The sequence below is a fragment of the Octodon degus genome, unplaced genomic scaffold, assembly GCF_000260255.1.
Source record: "Octodon degus isolate 3935 unplaced genomic scaffold, OctDeg1.0 scaffold00052, whole genome shotgun sequence".
NCBI classification, from domain to species: Eukaryota; Metazoa; Chordata; class Mammalia; order Rodentia; family Octodontidae; genus Octodon; species Octodon degus.
The window spans coordinates 4,229,277-4,245,046 of record NW_004524628.1 but is presented as its reverse complement, the minus strand read 5'-3'; the positions used below and the strand labels follow the sequence as shown (position 1 = coordinate 4,245,046).

At 51.3% G+C, this 15,770-nt stretch overlaps 1 protein-coding gene across 1 annotated transcript in view; it reads right to left on the bottom strand.

The window, feature by feature from the left end:
• Positions 1 to 495: 495 nt before the first annotated feature.
• Positions 496 to 15,770, bottom strand: part of Cnnm4 (cyclin and CBS domain divalent metal cation transport mediator 4) — a gene marked incomplete at its 5' end in the record, with an annotated part of 49,716 nt that continues 34,441 nt past the window's right edge. The window contains 6 exons of the mRNA XM_004633243.2: positions 496 to 3,727; positions 3,998 to 4,182; positions 9,480 to 9,576; positions 9,665 to 9,834; positions 10,629 to 10,763; positions 10,943 to 11,086. Of these exons, the coding sequence (XP_004633300.1) occupies positions 3,530 to 3,727; positions 3,998 to 4,182; positions 9,480 to 9,576; positions 9,665 to 9,834; positions 10,629 to 10,763; positions 10,943 to 11,086 (929 nt within the window). The remainder of the gene's footprint in view (positions 3,728 to 3,997; positions 4,183 to 9,479; positions 9,577 to 9,664; positions 9,835 to 10,628; positions 10,764 to 10,942; positions 11,087 to 15,770) is intronic.

Here is a 15,770-nt window from a genome sequence, read left to right as displayed (position 1 = left end):
CCAAAATAATAATAATAATAATAATAATAATAATAAATAATAAAAGATTGCATTGTGCCCACAGGTAAAACATGTGCAAGATAATACACAATGAATAACCCCATGGCAAATGACAAAAAGGAAGAATATCTTGTGAAAAAATTTAAAAGGTGATAATCAGTTCTTTTCTATTTTATAAATTCGCAGCAACCAGGTCAACTGCACCCGCATGCTCTTCACATTTTCTCTAGATGCTTACCTCCCTCTGGAAAATTACAGGATAAAAGGCCGGCGGGAGAGAGACCAGCCTCCATTCCAATGGCACATCTCCTTAAAGGAAAAAATGTAAATTTGGCCGGGCATGGTGGTGCATGCCTGTAATCCCAGCACTGCACTGGGGAGGCTGAGGCAGGAGGGGCAATAGGAGTTCTAGGCCAGCTGGGCTACAAAGGGAGCTCAAGGCCAGCCTGAACTACACAGTGAGACCCTGTCTCAAAGACAAAAAGAAAAAAGAAAGAGAAATGTAAACTTTACACCGGACTCTATCCCTGCTGTTCTGTACTTGCCTTTCTGTTCTGTCCTTGTCTCTGAGTCTAAATAAAATTCTGGGGCTCAGAAAGAAGGGATGATGTGGCCATGTGCCTACACAGTCACTCATGTGCCATCAAACAGATCCAGAGAACAGGAAGGAGAGGCTCAACATGGATTTAAGAGACAGGAGTATCTTTGAGTTTGTTGAAACAAGATCCTTCCATGTATTCCAAGGTGGCCTCAAACTCTTGATCTTTCTGCCTCAGCCTCTCCAGGACGATTACAGTGGTGCACCACCACCCTCAGTTTAAATACTTTTGAGGATTGAGTGTGATACCACTGGCTAACTCCTGCTTATCACTCGGTGGCCCTTTCTCTAAGAGACCCTCCTTAGCCATGCTGACTAGCTTGGGTCAAGGTTATCTCAGTGCCCAATGCCTGAACAGGTGCTTCCTGCACTGACTGCCTGCAAGGTACCTGGTGCTGTTCTAATGCAGGGACCATGCTGGGAAGGGAATAAAGTACCTGCTTAGATCCTTGTGCTGAGACAACAGAAAATACACAGGTCTATATTTTAGTATCTAGTAGTAAGTACTATGGAGGAGAGGCCAGGTAAGAAACCACACCAGCTCTGGAGTGCAAACGGAGGCAACTTCGTGCTGCCAACTAATAGGATCTGACTATTGCATCAAATCTGTTCATTCCTCAGCCCCAGACAGGGGCAGGGCCAATTTGCTCTCGGGTCCCTACTGGCCAAAGCTTGTGGCATCCATTTTCCAGGACTCCTGCTGTTGGCAGCAAAATACACGCTGCCTGCTGGTGGCTGCTACTTTCCAACTCCTGCAACAACAGTCTTGATTATATGTGTTTTTGTCAATTGCGGTTCTGCTTGTATGTCCCTGCTAAGTAGTCTCAGAATACTTTATTACCCCCTTGTCCTGTCACAAAGTGATAGCCAGTCACAGCCGCAAGTCTCTTCCACAAACAGAACTCAAACCCGCAAGCTGCAGACTCACCAAAATTTATACAGATTTCATTTTTTATTACCAATCAAAAATAAATTCCATGTATTGTTTAGCAAATATTATCATTGTTTTGTGACAAAAGACACAAGAGTCATAAACAAGAAAACTCCCCGAGAGTCAAACTCATATAACAATGCCAAAATAAATCACAAAAATATACAAATTAAAATCTTACACAAAATAAATAGGAGTCATTTGCTATGGTGGCTGTGACTTGCCTACCCTTTTGGATGCCATTTACGAAGGTCCCCCTTAACCAGGAAGACTTGAGCAGCGGGCCAGGTCCAGGGTATGGCTCAGCCCAGGAACCCAAGGTTGGAACAGGAAGTGAAGAACTGTACTGAGAGGATGAAGGCATCGGACCAGTAATATTTGGAAATAATCATGACCCTGGAAGAAGTGATTCTAATGGGGGAGGGGGAGAGGCAGGGCCGTCCGTTGGTTGGTAGTGAATGTGTGTGCAAAGAGGTAGCTGTGGAGTGTGTGTGCCTGCTCCTTCGCCTCACACACACACACCAGGTTTGGGCCGGCGTGGTTTCCACCCAGCACTCGGGACTCTCAGGACCACAGCCTGCCAGCTCCAGTGGGACTCAGGAGGAAGCTGCTCTTGTGCAGAGCGAAGGCCTGCGGCAGGATCTTGGCTGCCGGCACTTCCTGATGCGTGAGAACCCATGGCACCATGTCCAGCTCTCCAGGCCTCAGCTGGGAAGGACCCTGGCCTGGCCAGGTACGGGGTACTGGGCCACAGCATCCTGTTCCAGAAGTCAGGGTTCTCTGGGCCCCTGGAGAGCAAAGCTCTTGGGGTGACAGGATTTATTTCCCTAACCGAGGAAAGGAGCCACTCAGGCAGAAGCTCGCAGGGTCCCCTTCACCTGGCTTGTTCCCTGGTGCCCCCACAGCAGAAGCCTGGTGCTCTGCAGTGGGACTCGATGAGCCCAGAGAAAGGTGCCAGGATAGATTTCACACAGGCAGGGTGGGTGCAGTTGCCACCCAGCATCACCCTGGGGTCACAAGGGCACATCACCTGCACCCCTTTGGCTAGAACCATCCTTCCATGAAGAAGAAGAGCTCAGTTGCATCTCTGGCCACCACTGAGGAAAGACTGTGACGAGTGGGCTGAGGTGGCTTCTAACATGTCCTCCTGTCCCCAGTCCTCAGAGGCCATGGGCTCACATGAGGACTAGCAAGTCTGAGCGCAGGATCCACGGTTCCATGAAGTCTCAGCTCCTCGTGCGGGTGGTGACGGGCACAGAAGCAGCAGCTGCTTCCAGTGCAGACGCCTATGACCAAACTCACCCCAGAAACTGGAGGGTGCACCTCAAACAGGTCCCCCTTGACTCCAATGCCCTCCCCACTGAGGGGGATGCCTTTGGTACAGTGAGAGCAGGGCATGGGGAGAAGGGAGCTGACTAAGCCCAGCGCGGCGATAGGCAGGGGCTTCCCAGGCAGTCAAGGCAGGTTCCGGGAGCTTCGCGGGTCTAGAGGGTTTTCTGGTCCCTGACCACAGCTCTCCAGGTCTTGGTGATGCCACTTGGTCCCTGGCCTCCTCCCAAGAGCCAGCCTTCCCCTTGGGCACCAGGCTGGCAGGGACACAGGCTGTGGGGTCATAGCTGAGCAGAGCAAATTATGGCTATCGCTTCCTGGGGTGAAGAATGCTCCCCCTTCTAAAGTTTGTTTTGGAAAAAAAAATATTTTACATGAAGTTCCTTAACCCTGTCTTCCCTTCCCAAAATGATATTTCAAAAGAGGAGCAATGTGCCTAGTTTAGAAATTGTCTCTGAAAAACAGCCTTTGCTCATGGAGCTGTCCCGCGGCCACACTGGCCCGGGGCTGGGCAGCCACTACCTCCAAGCTACCTGGAGTTCCTGCAGGGGCTGTCACCTGTCCAGCTGCAGGCCATCTAGCTGCACCCCTTCTAGCCTGACAGGTTCCCTCTTGATGCGGGCCCACTGGGAGGCCCCCACGGGATTGGCAGGGGACCCCGGGCCCTCCTGTCAGACAGCACTGTCTGGGGAGGCTCTGTGTAGCAAGGAGTTGCGTTCATTGAGAAGCGTTGTGGTCTCATCCACCATGGGCAGCTCCGGCTTCTCGGAAGAGTTCTCCACACACGTGGTGCAGCCATCCAAGGGAAACTGAGGGCTGTTCTCCATGCGAGAGGCCAGTAGCCCATTTTGGTACTGCTGTCGTGTGACCTGCAGGGGACAATGATGAGCACGTGGAGGCCTCACCCCCCAGCCTGGTGCACAGCCTGACAGTTGGAACCCCCAGAAACCCTAAATAAAGGGAGGTGAGTCACACCTCTAATCCCAGCACTTGGGAGGCTGAGGCAGGAGGACTGCTGAAAGTTCAAGGCCAGCCTGGGCTCCATAGTGATTTGAGGCCAGCCTCAACAATATAGTGAGACCCTGTCTCAAAAAAACAGCAAGGAGGACACGGGCCAGAGGGATGCCGAGGCTGCTCACCTTGATGTACTGCAGGTCTGTCAGGGCCCGGACACTGAAGTCGGAGACGTATTGGCCCAGGATGCAGGTGGTCAGCTGGTTGCTGCTGCCTGTCAGCATGGTGGTAGGGGACACGTCCGTGCCGTGGTCCGGGTAGCTGAGGGAGGCTGAGCGACTGAGCGGGGTGGGGTGGGCTGGGGAGCGGTCTGTGGGGACAACAGAGTCCTTCAGGCTGGAAGCTGGCTGGCGCTCATGCCACCTTCCCACCCAGCCTCGCCCTGCCTATGGATACCTCCCAGAAGCAGAACATGATTTTCAGGGACACAGAGAAGCACGTGGAAGCTCTCCCTGCGCAAGGTCTCACCTCAGAGCTGATGATTGGTATGTTTAAGTGTCACACAATGATAACTAAAACGGCCATCAAAACCAACCAAGCAACCAAAACAATAAACCAAAGACATGGCTAGCTCCTGGCTAATGAAACCCTGCACTTAACCCCAATGGGTTATCAGCCATGAGGGACACTGTGATTACCCTCACGTGACAGACAAGTCACTCACTCTCCTGGTCTCAAGGGACATGCACTGTACACTTGGGGGAAAAATAATTTATTGAAAGGAAGAGGGCCAAGGAGATAGCTCAGTAGAATAAGTGCTTGCCTGGCAAGCGCAGGGTCCTGAGTTCAATCTTTGGTACCACCAAAAAAAAAAAAAAAAAAAAAAAAGAAAAAAGGAAAGGAAGAGGGACAGTCTGCGCCGTCGCCTGTGAACACCCTACACCTGTTGTACCCTACAATGTCCTTGCAGACTGTGCTTCATCTGGGAGTCCCTCTCACAGCACCCCAGAGACCCATCACACGGCAGCAACTGGAATGGGGTCAGCGCAGGCTCTCCTCGTTCCCAAAGACCAAGATAGGTCGGTGACGCAAGCTCAGAAGAAGATGGAGAGGGGCTGGAGAGATGGCTCAGTGGTCTAAAGCACCTACTTGAAACAAGCTTGGCAAAGCACAAGGACCGCGGTTCGATCCCCAGCACCACATGCCAGCCAGCCCCGCCCCCTGGTGGGCTGAGCTGGCCACACGCACACACAATAAATAAATGTAATAAATAAAAATAAATAAATAAATAAAAAAAAAAAAAAAAAGAAGAAGATGGAGAAAAGGGGCCAGGGACAGCAGAACACACTGGCTTGGTGGCTTGAGAATGCTGAACAACGCAGCACACAAAGAAGTTAACTGGGAGGCCAGCGGGCTTGTCTAAGCCAACAGGAAGTGCACCGAGTTTGCTCAGGTGAACTGTGGAAGTTACTATCTAATTAATAGTGAGCTATTGCAAAGAGTACCCCTGCAGAGATGGCGCAGTTGCCTACCGCACCCAGCGGCGCAGTGACCTCTGGAGCTTTTAACCCAGAATGCTGAGTCGAGTAACTTTATCTTGTGCCCGACTAATGCTTTTCCTTTCGTTTATAGGATTTGGAAAACAGCCTGCCTCTTCCAGGACTGGGCCGTGGGTGCCCCGACAAGAAACAGGATTACTAAAAGGGGAGGTGACAGTAGCTAACTGTGCTTCCTCTCATTAGGCTCTGGAAAGGAAAAATAGAAACAACAAAACCCCGAATATTGAATATTAGGGGTATCACGTGGCCCTTCACGTTAAGGACTTGAAGGATGGGATGTGTGCAATTGATGTGTACGCCGCTCCATCGAGGCACAGGAACAGGAAATGAGTTCACTTATTTACTTGTTGTTTTCGCAGCACTAGAGCCTGAGCCCAGGGCTTCACAGACACAGACAGTGCGGGGCACGAGGTCATACTCCCAACCCCAGGAATGGATTTAAAACCCACACAGTGCATGAGCTGCCCCGCTGAGCGAGGCCGTCGAAAAAGATACAGTAAAACATTGTCTCCGAGTAACAAAGTTAGGGTGCTTTGTAATTTTCTCCACTTGTTTCCCCAGTTTTCTAAACCTGTTACTTTTATGATTGAAACAAAACCAGGGCTGGCCAGATAACTCAGCGGATTAAAGCACCTGCTTAGGGGCCGGGGAGATGGCTCAGTGGAATATGTGCTTCCCTGGCAAGCACAAGGGCCTGAGTTCAATCCCTGGTTCCACCAAAAAAAAAAAAAAAAAAAACAACCCTGCTTGCACAGAGGCTGAGGTTCGATCTCTGGCGTGCCTCGCTGCTGACTGAGACTGGGCGACTGAGACTGGGCGTGGTAGCGCACACCTGTAATCCCAGTGTCTGGGAGCCTAAAAACAGTAGGATCACTACAAATCTGATCTACATATAGAGACCCTGTACTAAATACATAAAAATAAATAAAACAAAAATCAATTTCCTTTTCTTCTTTTTGTATTTAGTACAGGGTCTACAGGGTCTCACTATGTAGATCGGACTCGTAGTGATCCTACTGTTTTCAGCCTCCCAAGAGCTGGGATTATAGGCATGCACTACCATGCCCAGTCTCAATCGCCCTCTCAGCCGACCCCAGGGACGGGCCAGCAGGCACAACAGGGATGGAACCCTGGCCCTGCGCTCTGCCTAGGCAGGCACTTAGGTCCGCTGAGCTATCTGGCTGGCCCCTAAAACAATAAATAGTTTAAAAATTAGGGTTCTTTTAGTTGGCAGTCTTATTTCTGAGAGTATCCACAGGGCATTTTTTTGTTTCCTTCCTCTTTTTAAGATGGTTTCACTATGCAGTTAAGGCTGGCCTTGAACTCACTTTGTAGTCCAGGTTGGCTCTGAACTCAACAGTGATCCTCTAGAGTACTGGGATTACAGGTGTGCACCAACAGGCCTGGCAAGGGCACAGCCTTAAACACAGAAAAACATTTTTGCATAATTTTTTTTTTTTTTTTAAAGTCACGGTGTCCTCTGTAAGACTCCTCCAACAAATACTTATAAAAAAAAGAGAGTCAGCAAGGGAAGGCTCGCTGCTCAGCGGAACACCCTGTGCTCTGAGGAGGAAGTTTATGGAAAAACACGTCCACTCCATATTAGGTAAAAATGCCAGGATGTCCACCCTGGGTGCAGACTCCTGGCCGGCCATGAAACTAACAGGCAGGGAGTTTGCAGTCATATTGGTTGGGTTTGAAAAGCACTCGGGTGAACTCTTCTAAACTACCTTTATTTTTTTAAAAAAAAGGTTTAAAGGGGCTTGCCAGTTAGCTCAGTTGTTTAAGCACCTGCTTGGGCAAACCCAGTCAGGCGCAGGGGACTGCAGTTCAGTCCCCAGCTCCACATGTCATACCAGAGCCACCTTAAGGCAGCCCGAGCCAGCCAAAATAAAAATATATAAAAAACAAAATAAAGAAGGTCAAAATGGCACAGTGTGATCTGCAGCGTTAGGAAGAGTGGCAGATGCCTGTAATCCCAGCACTGTGGGGGGCTGAGGCGGCAGTGGGGGCGCACAAGTTGGAGCCCACTCTGGGCAACTCTGGACCCTGGCTGGGGAGCTCTGGCCCTAAGTTCAATCTCCCAAACTGGGGGAAAGAGAGAAACTCAACTGCAGAAAGATGAACTGGGAGAGCTGGGCATGGCGCTGCATGCCGACTGTCCCAGCACCGGGAGGCTGACGCAGAGGGACTGCCACAAGTTTAAGACCAGCCTGGGCTACACGGTTAAGTTCAGGGCCAGCCTGAACTATACAGCAAAACTCTTTCTCAAAAACCAAAACAAACAAAAAAGACAAACTTGGAGGTTACCGATTGAGGCCATGGGGCGGGAGGAGCTCAAAGACGCTCCAGATCGAGGCAGAGCACAGCAGCGCGGGTCACACTGTGACGAAGGACCCTCTGTGCTGTGGGGCGTGCAGGAGCCCGGCAGCCGCAACCTGAATGTGTCCAGCCTGCGCTGTTCCCTCCTGGGACAGGTGACAGGAGTGGGACCCAGCCCACGCCACAAACAGCACAGCCGTGTGCTAGAAGGCCATCATATACTTGTAATAGAGAAAAATAAAATCCGAAGAGTCGAGCTCTGTCTGTGACATCAGCTCTGTCACTGCTCCCTACAGTGCTATGAGGTGGGCCCAGTGCTGATTCTGGGTGAGGAGGCTGAGACGGGAGGAATCGGGGCTATATCCCCACCTGTGCTCCCCGCCTCGCAGGGACAGACAGACCCCAGCCACACTGTGAACAGGCAGGAAGTGCTAGGCCTCTGATGCCGCAACATCCTCGTGCCAGGGCTTGCAGGCGGCTGGGCCAGGGTTCTGACCAGCTGGCTGTCATCTCCAGCGTTTACCTCCTGTCCTCTGGGCATCTGTCTGCCAGGTGTGTGTGTGTACACACGTCTGCACCTGCTCCAGTACTGAGGACCTCTAGGTAAGCCTTTCCAGAAGGTGGGGACACACTGAAACTGGCCCTAGGCCAAGCGGGCACACCCATCATGCCAGCCCCCAACTGTGCCCAGTGGGGGGCCGGAGGCTGTGAGGTGAGGTTGCTGTGGCTGCAGTACATGCCATGGAAGACAGGTGGCAGTGTCAGCTTCCCCAACATGCCTGTCACCTGTGAGCCAGGCAGACACTGGACCTGGGTGGAAGGCACTGCAGCAGAACAGAAGGAGGTCCAGGCCTGGGCAGGGACTGAGGCAGGGCTCAGCCACAGGACAGGGACACAGCCACCCTCCTGCAGGGAGGGTGGACAGCTACCTCCCCTCCAAGCCATCCCTGCAAAGGACATCTGAAGGCCTGGGGTGCGGATTCTGAAGCAGCACTGGGGACATCTTCCCCTTAAGCCTTCAAAACCAAATTCCCCATCTGGATGGGAGGGGTTCTCTGGGGAGGGGCTGGCAAGCCCTCCCTGGCAGGAAGCATCTGGACAACAGCCACCAAGTTCCCTCAGAGCCACGTCCAACCCCAGCCCTAGCTCCTCCAGGCAGGGAAGCACAGCATGGGAACTCATGGTGCCCTGGCCGCCCTCGTGGGGCCCTTCTGGTCAAGGCATACTGGCAGACTGGGCACAGGGAAAGCCCAGGACCTGTAGCAAAGTGCCCTCTCAGGTGACAGGCTCACAGAGGGCATGGGATGGCCCATGTCATGTGAGCCAGGCAGACAGCAGAGGCACAGGGCACCACGGCTCCCTTTTGGGTCCCTTCCACAGGCCCTGGTGGAACCCAGTTCCCTTTCTGTTGGCCCCCAAGCAAATGGCTGAGCCCCTGACCCAAAGGCCCCTGCAATGCACCCAGGCAGGCAGCCATGGCCCAGCTCCCGTCTTAGCCCCTGCAGCCTCCTGCCTGTCCTAACTGCACCTGGGTGCATCCTACTCTCACCAAGCACTACAGCCTACTTCCCACTTCCTGTCAGCCAAAAGCCAACAACCCCCAAGTTGGTACAGCCCCTCCCTGGGCAGCCCCCGCAGGACACCCCTCTGCTGCCCACACTTCACTCAAAGCACATCTGGCCTGTGGACCAGGGCTGTGGGGTGCAGGTCTGTGACCCACACTCTCGGCTGCCTCCCTCCTCCATGACACCCAAGTCCCCTCACTGGAGGAGGGCAGAGGACTCACCCGAGGGGACTGAGGACAGGGCCATGGTCCCGTAGTAGGAGAAGGCACCAGTCTCAAACTTCATGTTTTCCTTCCCTGCCTCCACCTCCACCTTCCCCTGCAAGGAAGCACGTAGGTGGGATTATGGGGAGGTGACAATGGGGTGGGCCAGGAAGCCAGGTGGGGTGTGAGGCTGGGACATGCACCTGCAGGATGAGGATGAAGTAGTCGGCTGGCTTGTTCCGCGTGTACAGGTAATGGCGTGCACAGTACTTGTTGTGCTCATCAAACTTCAGCTCCTGAATGACGTCGGGGTACTTGAGCAGCCGCAGCAAGATCTTCTCTGACATCAGGGAGGGGATGAACTGGGGCACCTCTGCAGGAGGGGGAGGGGACCTCGCTCAGGGCCCTGGCAACCACCCCAGGCTGCAGGAGTGGTCCTCAAGGGGCGCCTCCCTGCCAGGGTGGCCCTGACCCCCGAGACCCAAGTCCACGCCCGCATGGGCATGGAGCACGGTGCTCTACAGCTCCCGTGACCTCTGTCGAGTGGCGTGACCTGCCTCAGATCCACAGCTATGAAACAGGGTGGGAATGTCGCAGAGTGGATGTGTGCTAGCGGCAGGATGCATGTGTTCTTAGTGCTTGGCAATGTCCCTATAATGCCTACCACGCAGGCTCATGGATATGGACGCCCAGCAAGGCGGCTACAATGGACTGCACCTGCAGTGGTGAGGGTGCTGATGGAAGCCGGGGCATCCCGCGCTTCACAAGCACTTCCTCCTTACTTCATCACATGGAGGGTGGGTGTGGGGTGCTCAGGAACCCCTCGGTTGTTCTGAGTGCTACCCTCCTTTCTCACCTCTCTGTCTGTTGTTTGAGACTACTGCTGTGTAGGCCAGGTTGGCCTCAAACTGCAGCAATCCTTGTGCCTCAGCCTCCTGAGTGCTGGGATTACAGGTCTGTACCAAGACGCCCAGCCTCCCAGCAATTATTTTCAAAAGCAGCTTGTCTACACCTACAGGTTCACACCAGCAGCCCAAAACAGCAAGCAAAAGCCAGAGAAGTCCAGAGAGAGGCATGTGGACCCTCTCCCCAGGGGAAAAGTACCCCAAGGCCCAGCCTGCTCCTGGATGGCTATGGCCATCGATAGCAGGTCCCCCTGCCTCTTACCTGTCGACAGGAAGCGGTGAGCAGCCAGGAGGAGCTGGGGGGAGATTTTTACTTTGAGTTCATTGTCAGCATCCTTGAAGGCAGAGAAGTCACGCTTATTCTTCTCAGACACCCGTTTCCGGCTTCGGTTGTCAGCTGCAAGGGCAAGGGCTAAACCTGAAGCCATGGTCCCTGAGGAGAGGGACAGCCTGGAAGCTGCCCCTCAGCTCCCACAGCTCTGTGCAAGGGTATGACAGTGACAGCGGTGTCCTCTCCTACCTCCCTGCCCTGCACCCAGGGACACTGCACTTCTGACTGGAGAGGGTGGAACTCACTGTACATGTCCGACTCATCCAGGATCTCGGACTTGATGATCTCCTCGATGACATCCTCCAGGGTGACCAGGCCCAGCACCTCGTAGAAGGGGTCACCCTCGCCCTCGTTGTTCACCTTCTGCACGATGGCCAGGTGCGACTTCCCTGCAGAGACAACGCAGACTTGGATGATGACCTAGAAGGAGACCCCTCCACCAACACAACACACGTAGGGTCACGAGGCATGGGGCGGAGTCATGGAGGGCCTTTTGCCTTTTTCTATATTTTCTGCTGCAAACAGATTGCTTTAATGCAAAGGGAGAACCAAAGTATTTTTAAAGACATAGCCCTTGGATCATGTGTTTAAAGAGGATGCCAATGGCAAGGTCCCGCCGGGTGTGGGACCCCAAGGTTCTTGGGGAGGGGACAGACTCATACCTCAATGGCATAGGAGTACTGGGTTTGGAATATGTGCAAAGTGCGATCATAATATACACTGCATATTTGCATCTTTTAAAAAATATCTTTAAAAAGGAAGGGAACAAATACACACATCCAAAACAGCTAAGATAATCATACTGCTAACTGGTTTACTAAAAGGAATCACCAATGCTTAATTGTTTGATTAACTTTGCATGCCTGTATCTGGTAATTTTAACAACTACTTACAACAATATGCAACATAATAACCACTGTTAATTGCCTATCATCTTGTTTTGAAATTTTGTATTGTTTTTTCATATTTTTTATTCTTTTAAAAGAAAAAACAGAACCTCCACAAAAAAAGTCTTACAGTAAAAGAGACATTGCCACGAAGCCCCTCAAAGCCCTCCCTTGCGCTGAACATGATTAACCCCCAACGCTCTTGCCACTTCCTGAAGCACTTTCAGAGTCCTCTTCCACAAGTGTCCTTCGTTGTGCTGTCGTGGCTGCCGTGATGTCCTGAACGGATTCAAAGCACTTCCCTTTCATGGTCCTTTCGACTTTGGGGAACAGCTGGAAGTCACATGGTGTCCAGTCTGATGAAGGTGGATGCAGCAGGATGTGTACGAGCTGCCTTTCATAACATAGCACCGGGAGCATCTATACTGTACTTTTAAAAATTTTACTTTAGAAGGACCCTCACGAAAGAGGACTTCCAGAGCTGCTTCAGACAATGGCAAGAACCATGGGATAAGTGCGTGTGAAGCAAGGATTATTCCGAGGGGGAAGGGCAGTAGTGTCTTTTTTACTCAAATACATTTCAAAATTTAAACACATGCTTTTTGTTTATCTTTTGGCAAGCCTTTGTATGTGCCAGATGAACAGAGGACCCAGAGCCATGCACCCACAGTCTTGGGGGCCACAAGGTGCAGCCCAGTCACACAGCTTTCCAGGCAAGCTACCCGCACAGGTGGGGCCCCACACTGTCCATGCCAGGGGCTCTTGCCCTAGCATATGAGCTGCTGCCGCCAGGCTGTGGGCAGAGCCCGATTACAGGGGCCAGTGGCCCTGAAGCAAGAGAAAGCTGGAGACGGTGCAGGACATCACCTCACAAAGCTGTCTTTGGGCCCTGCTTTCGAAAGCCTCCAGCTCCCAGGAACAACACTGGCACAGCCAAGTAGGTACCAACCAGGCTGTGCCCTAAACAGAGGGAATATGGGGAAGAGCCCTGGGGCCACACTGGGTCTTCTGCATGGCTTCCCCATCGCAAGCGAAGGTTCAGAGAGCACTCGAAGGACCAGAGCTCATTTCGAACACTCTCAGCAGAGAGGCCCTCCATGTCCTTCCAACCTCAGGACCCCAAGGAAGACAAAGAAGGCTTTCTGCAAATGTCAACAGAAAAGCAAAATTACCCCTGCACAGCCCGCACGCAGAGGACAAAGACCAAGAGAGCTGATACACACAGGTACCCTGCACCTGCCGGGGGCTGCCCACACAGGTGTGTCCTCAGAGAGGGGGCCCAGGCGGCCAGGGAGACCTGTCCTGAGATGGGACAAGGAATGAAAGGCAGCTTCTGCACCCTCCAGGCTGGCACGCCTTCAACGCTTTTTTGGTGATGCCCAGTAGGGAGGAGGGCAGTAAAAGCACAGGTCAGAAAGCCAGTCGTGTAGGATGGCTTAATATCAGAGCCCCTAATTTTGTCTTTTTGAGACAGGGTCTCACTATGCAGCTCAGGCTGGCCTTGAGTTCACTTTGCTCCCCCAGGCTGGTCTTGAACTCACAATGATCTTCCTGACACAGCCTCCCAAGTGCTGGGATTATAGGTGTATGACACTATGCCCAGCCTTACAGATTTTTCTTTCATGTGGGTACCAGGAATTGAACTCAGGACCTTGTACTTGCCAGGCAGGTGCTTGTGCCACTGAGCTATATCTCTCGCCAAAGCCCCTAATTTTGGACTTGGAAATTCTTTCGAGAATGTGTATGTGTGTGTTATAGGAATTGAATTTAAGGCCTTTGCACTGAGCTACAATTGTATCCCCTCACCTTTTAAACGACTTTTTACTTTGAGCCTGGGGCTCACTAAGGCACTGAGTTGTGCAGGCAGGCTGGGTTTGAACTCGCAATGGATCCTCCTGCTGCCGCCTCTCAGAGTGCTCTGATTAGAGGTGTGCGCCACCACGCTAAGCCTCAACCTGGAAATTCTTCTTCTAGAAATTTATCCTGCAGAGATACAACCATTACAAAAGTGAAGAGACTCAAAGGCTGGAAATGGTGGTCCACATCTATAATCCCAGCGCTTGGGAGGCTGAGGCAAGAGGGTTGCTTTGAGTTTGAGGCCAGCCTAAACTGCACAGCAAGACTCTCAAAAAAAAGCTTCCCTGGCAAGCACAGGGACCTGAGTTCAATCCTTGGTTCTTAAAAAAAAAAAAAAAAAAAAAGTATAAGGGTCAGCCAGATAGTCCAGTGGATTAAAGCGTCTGCTTAGGTCAATTCAGGGGGCAGGGGTTTGATCCCCCACCTGCTGCGCCGGGTGGCCAGGCAGTCAGCCCTCTTTTTTATTTTGATACAAAGTCACACAGTCACACATTTCTTTTCCTTTTTTTTGTGGAACCGGGTGTTGAACTCAGGCTCTTGCACTTGCCAGGGAAGCGCTTTTTCTACTGAGCCATCTCCCCGGCCCCCAAGTCTCGCAGTCTTGCTTACTTTTCTCTCCTGGCTCAGACAAAATACCCAACAGCACAAAATTAAGGAAGAAAAGGTTTATTTTGTGCACAGTTTGTGGAGGTTTCAGTCCTTCATCAGCTGTCTCCAAGGCAGGGTGGCGTGGCGAGGGCCAACACGTCAAGGTGGCAGGAAGACAGCAAAAGCAGGCTTAGCACAGCAGTAGCACAAGAGCAGGCTGGCAAGCACAAGGTCCTGAGTCCTGGGTTCAATTCCCAGTACACAAAGAAAAAGAAAAGAAGAGAGAGAGAGAGAGAGAGAGAGAGAGAGAGAGAGAGACACTGAGCCCACAAAAGCAACAAGAATAAAAGAGGGAAAGAAGCACCAGGACTCAACAATAGGCGGGCCAGAGGAACTCGGGTGCCTGGCCTCTCCCTTACACCGCAGGACACCAGCCACCCCGCAGGACCTGGGCTAGGATGCACATTGTGGCCAGGCAGGACTAGCGAGGTGGGATAGTCCGAAATATAAGCCAACAGGTGGCAAGTTAGGTGAACCAGCGCTGTGCTTGGGGACAAAGACACATGGAACAGAAATGGCTGTGGGGGACTGCCCCTCTTCTTTCTCTTTTTTTAAAAATATAAGTTCATTTTATTTTATCTTACTTTCTTTTCCTTTTCCCTTTTCTTTTTTTCTTCTAATCCCATCTCTAAAAGCCAAGACCAAGTTCAGATAATCCCTTGAATATGGCTTCATTCTTTCTTTTCTATCCCCTTAGCTACGTTCCCACACCTTACGTGACTGACCTTTGTCCTCCAGCCTTACTTCTACTTCCCGTCCAGTCACCTTTAGCTTATACACCATCCTCCCTAAATTTCTCTACTGCAGGGTAATCCTCTCTACCAAGAGAAAACACTTTGCATACACTTTGCATACACACTCCTAATTTACAATCAATTTCATTATATAACTATGGACATGCCCCTTTGGTCTATAGTACAAAATCAATAGTTACCACACTTTGTCAATTTCTAAATTGTGCTTGATGCTATAGTTATTTTTTTTTATTTTTTTATTTATTTATTTATTTATTTTTTTATTTTGTGTCTGTGTGTGGCCAGCTCAGCCCACCAGGGGGCGGGGCTGGCTGGCATGTGGTGCTGGGGGATTGAACCGCGGTCCCCATGCTTTGCTCAGCTTAGGTTATTCTTAAGTAGGTGCTTTAGACCACTGAGCCATCTCACCAGCCCGATGCTATAGTTATTGCTAGTTGTACTATTTTAGCTACAACCTCATATCTGGTGTTATCAATTGTTCTTTCTTCTGCAACAATACTGGGAAGCTCTAGGTTAAAACCTCACCACACCCCTACACCAAGAGACAGGGGACTGAGCCAAAAGAATACCAACATCTCACTCTCAATTAATTGGAAAGGTAGGGTTTGGGACACATACATACCAAGAACCTCCTAAACACAGAATCACAGCAGACTTCTCAACATAAACCCTTAAGTCAGGAACAGATTGGAGTGAAGTTGGAGTCCTGAGGGAAAACAATTTCCAACCCAGATTAATGTACCCTGCAAAACTATCTTTCAAAATTAGGTTGGGCATGGTGGCACATGCCTGTAATCCCAGCACTCAGGAGACTGAGGCACAAGGATTGGATATTCCAAGTTCAAGACCAGCCTGGGCTACAAAGTGAGCTCAAGGCCAGCCTGAACTATATAGCATAGCAAGACCCTGTCTCAAAAAGACAAAAA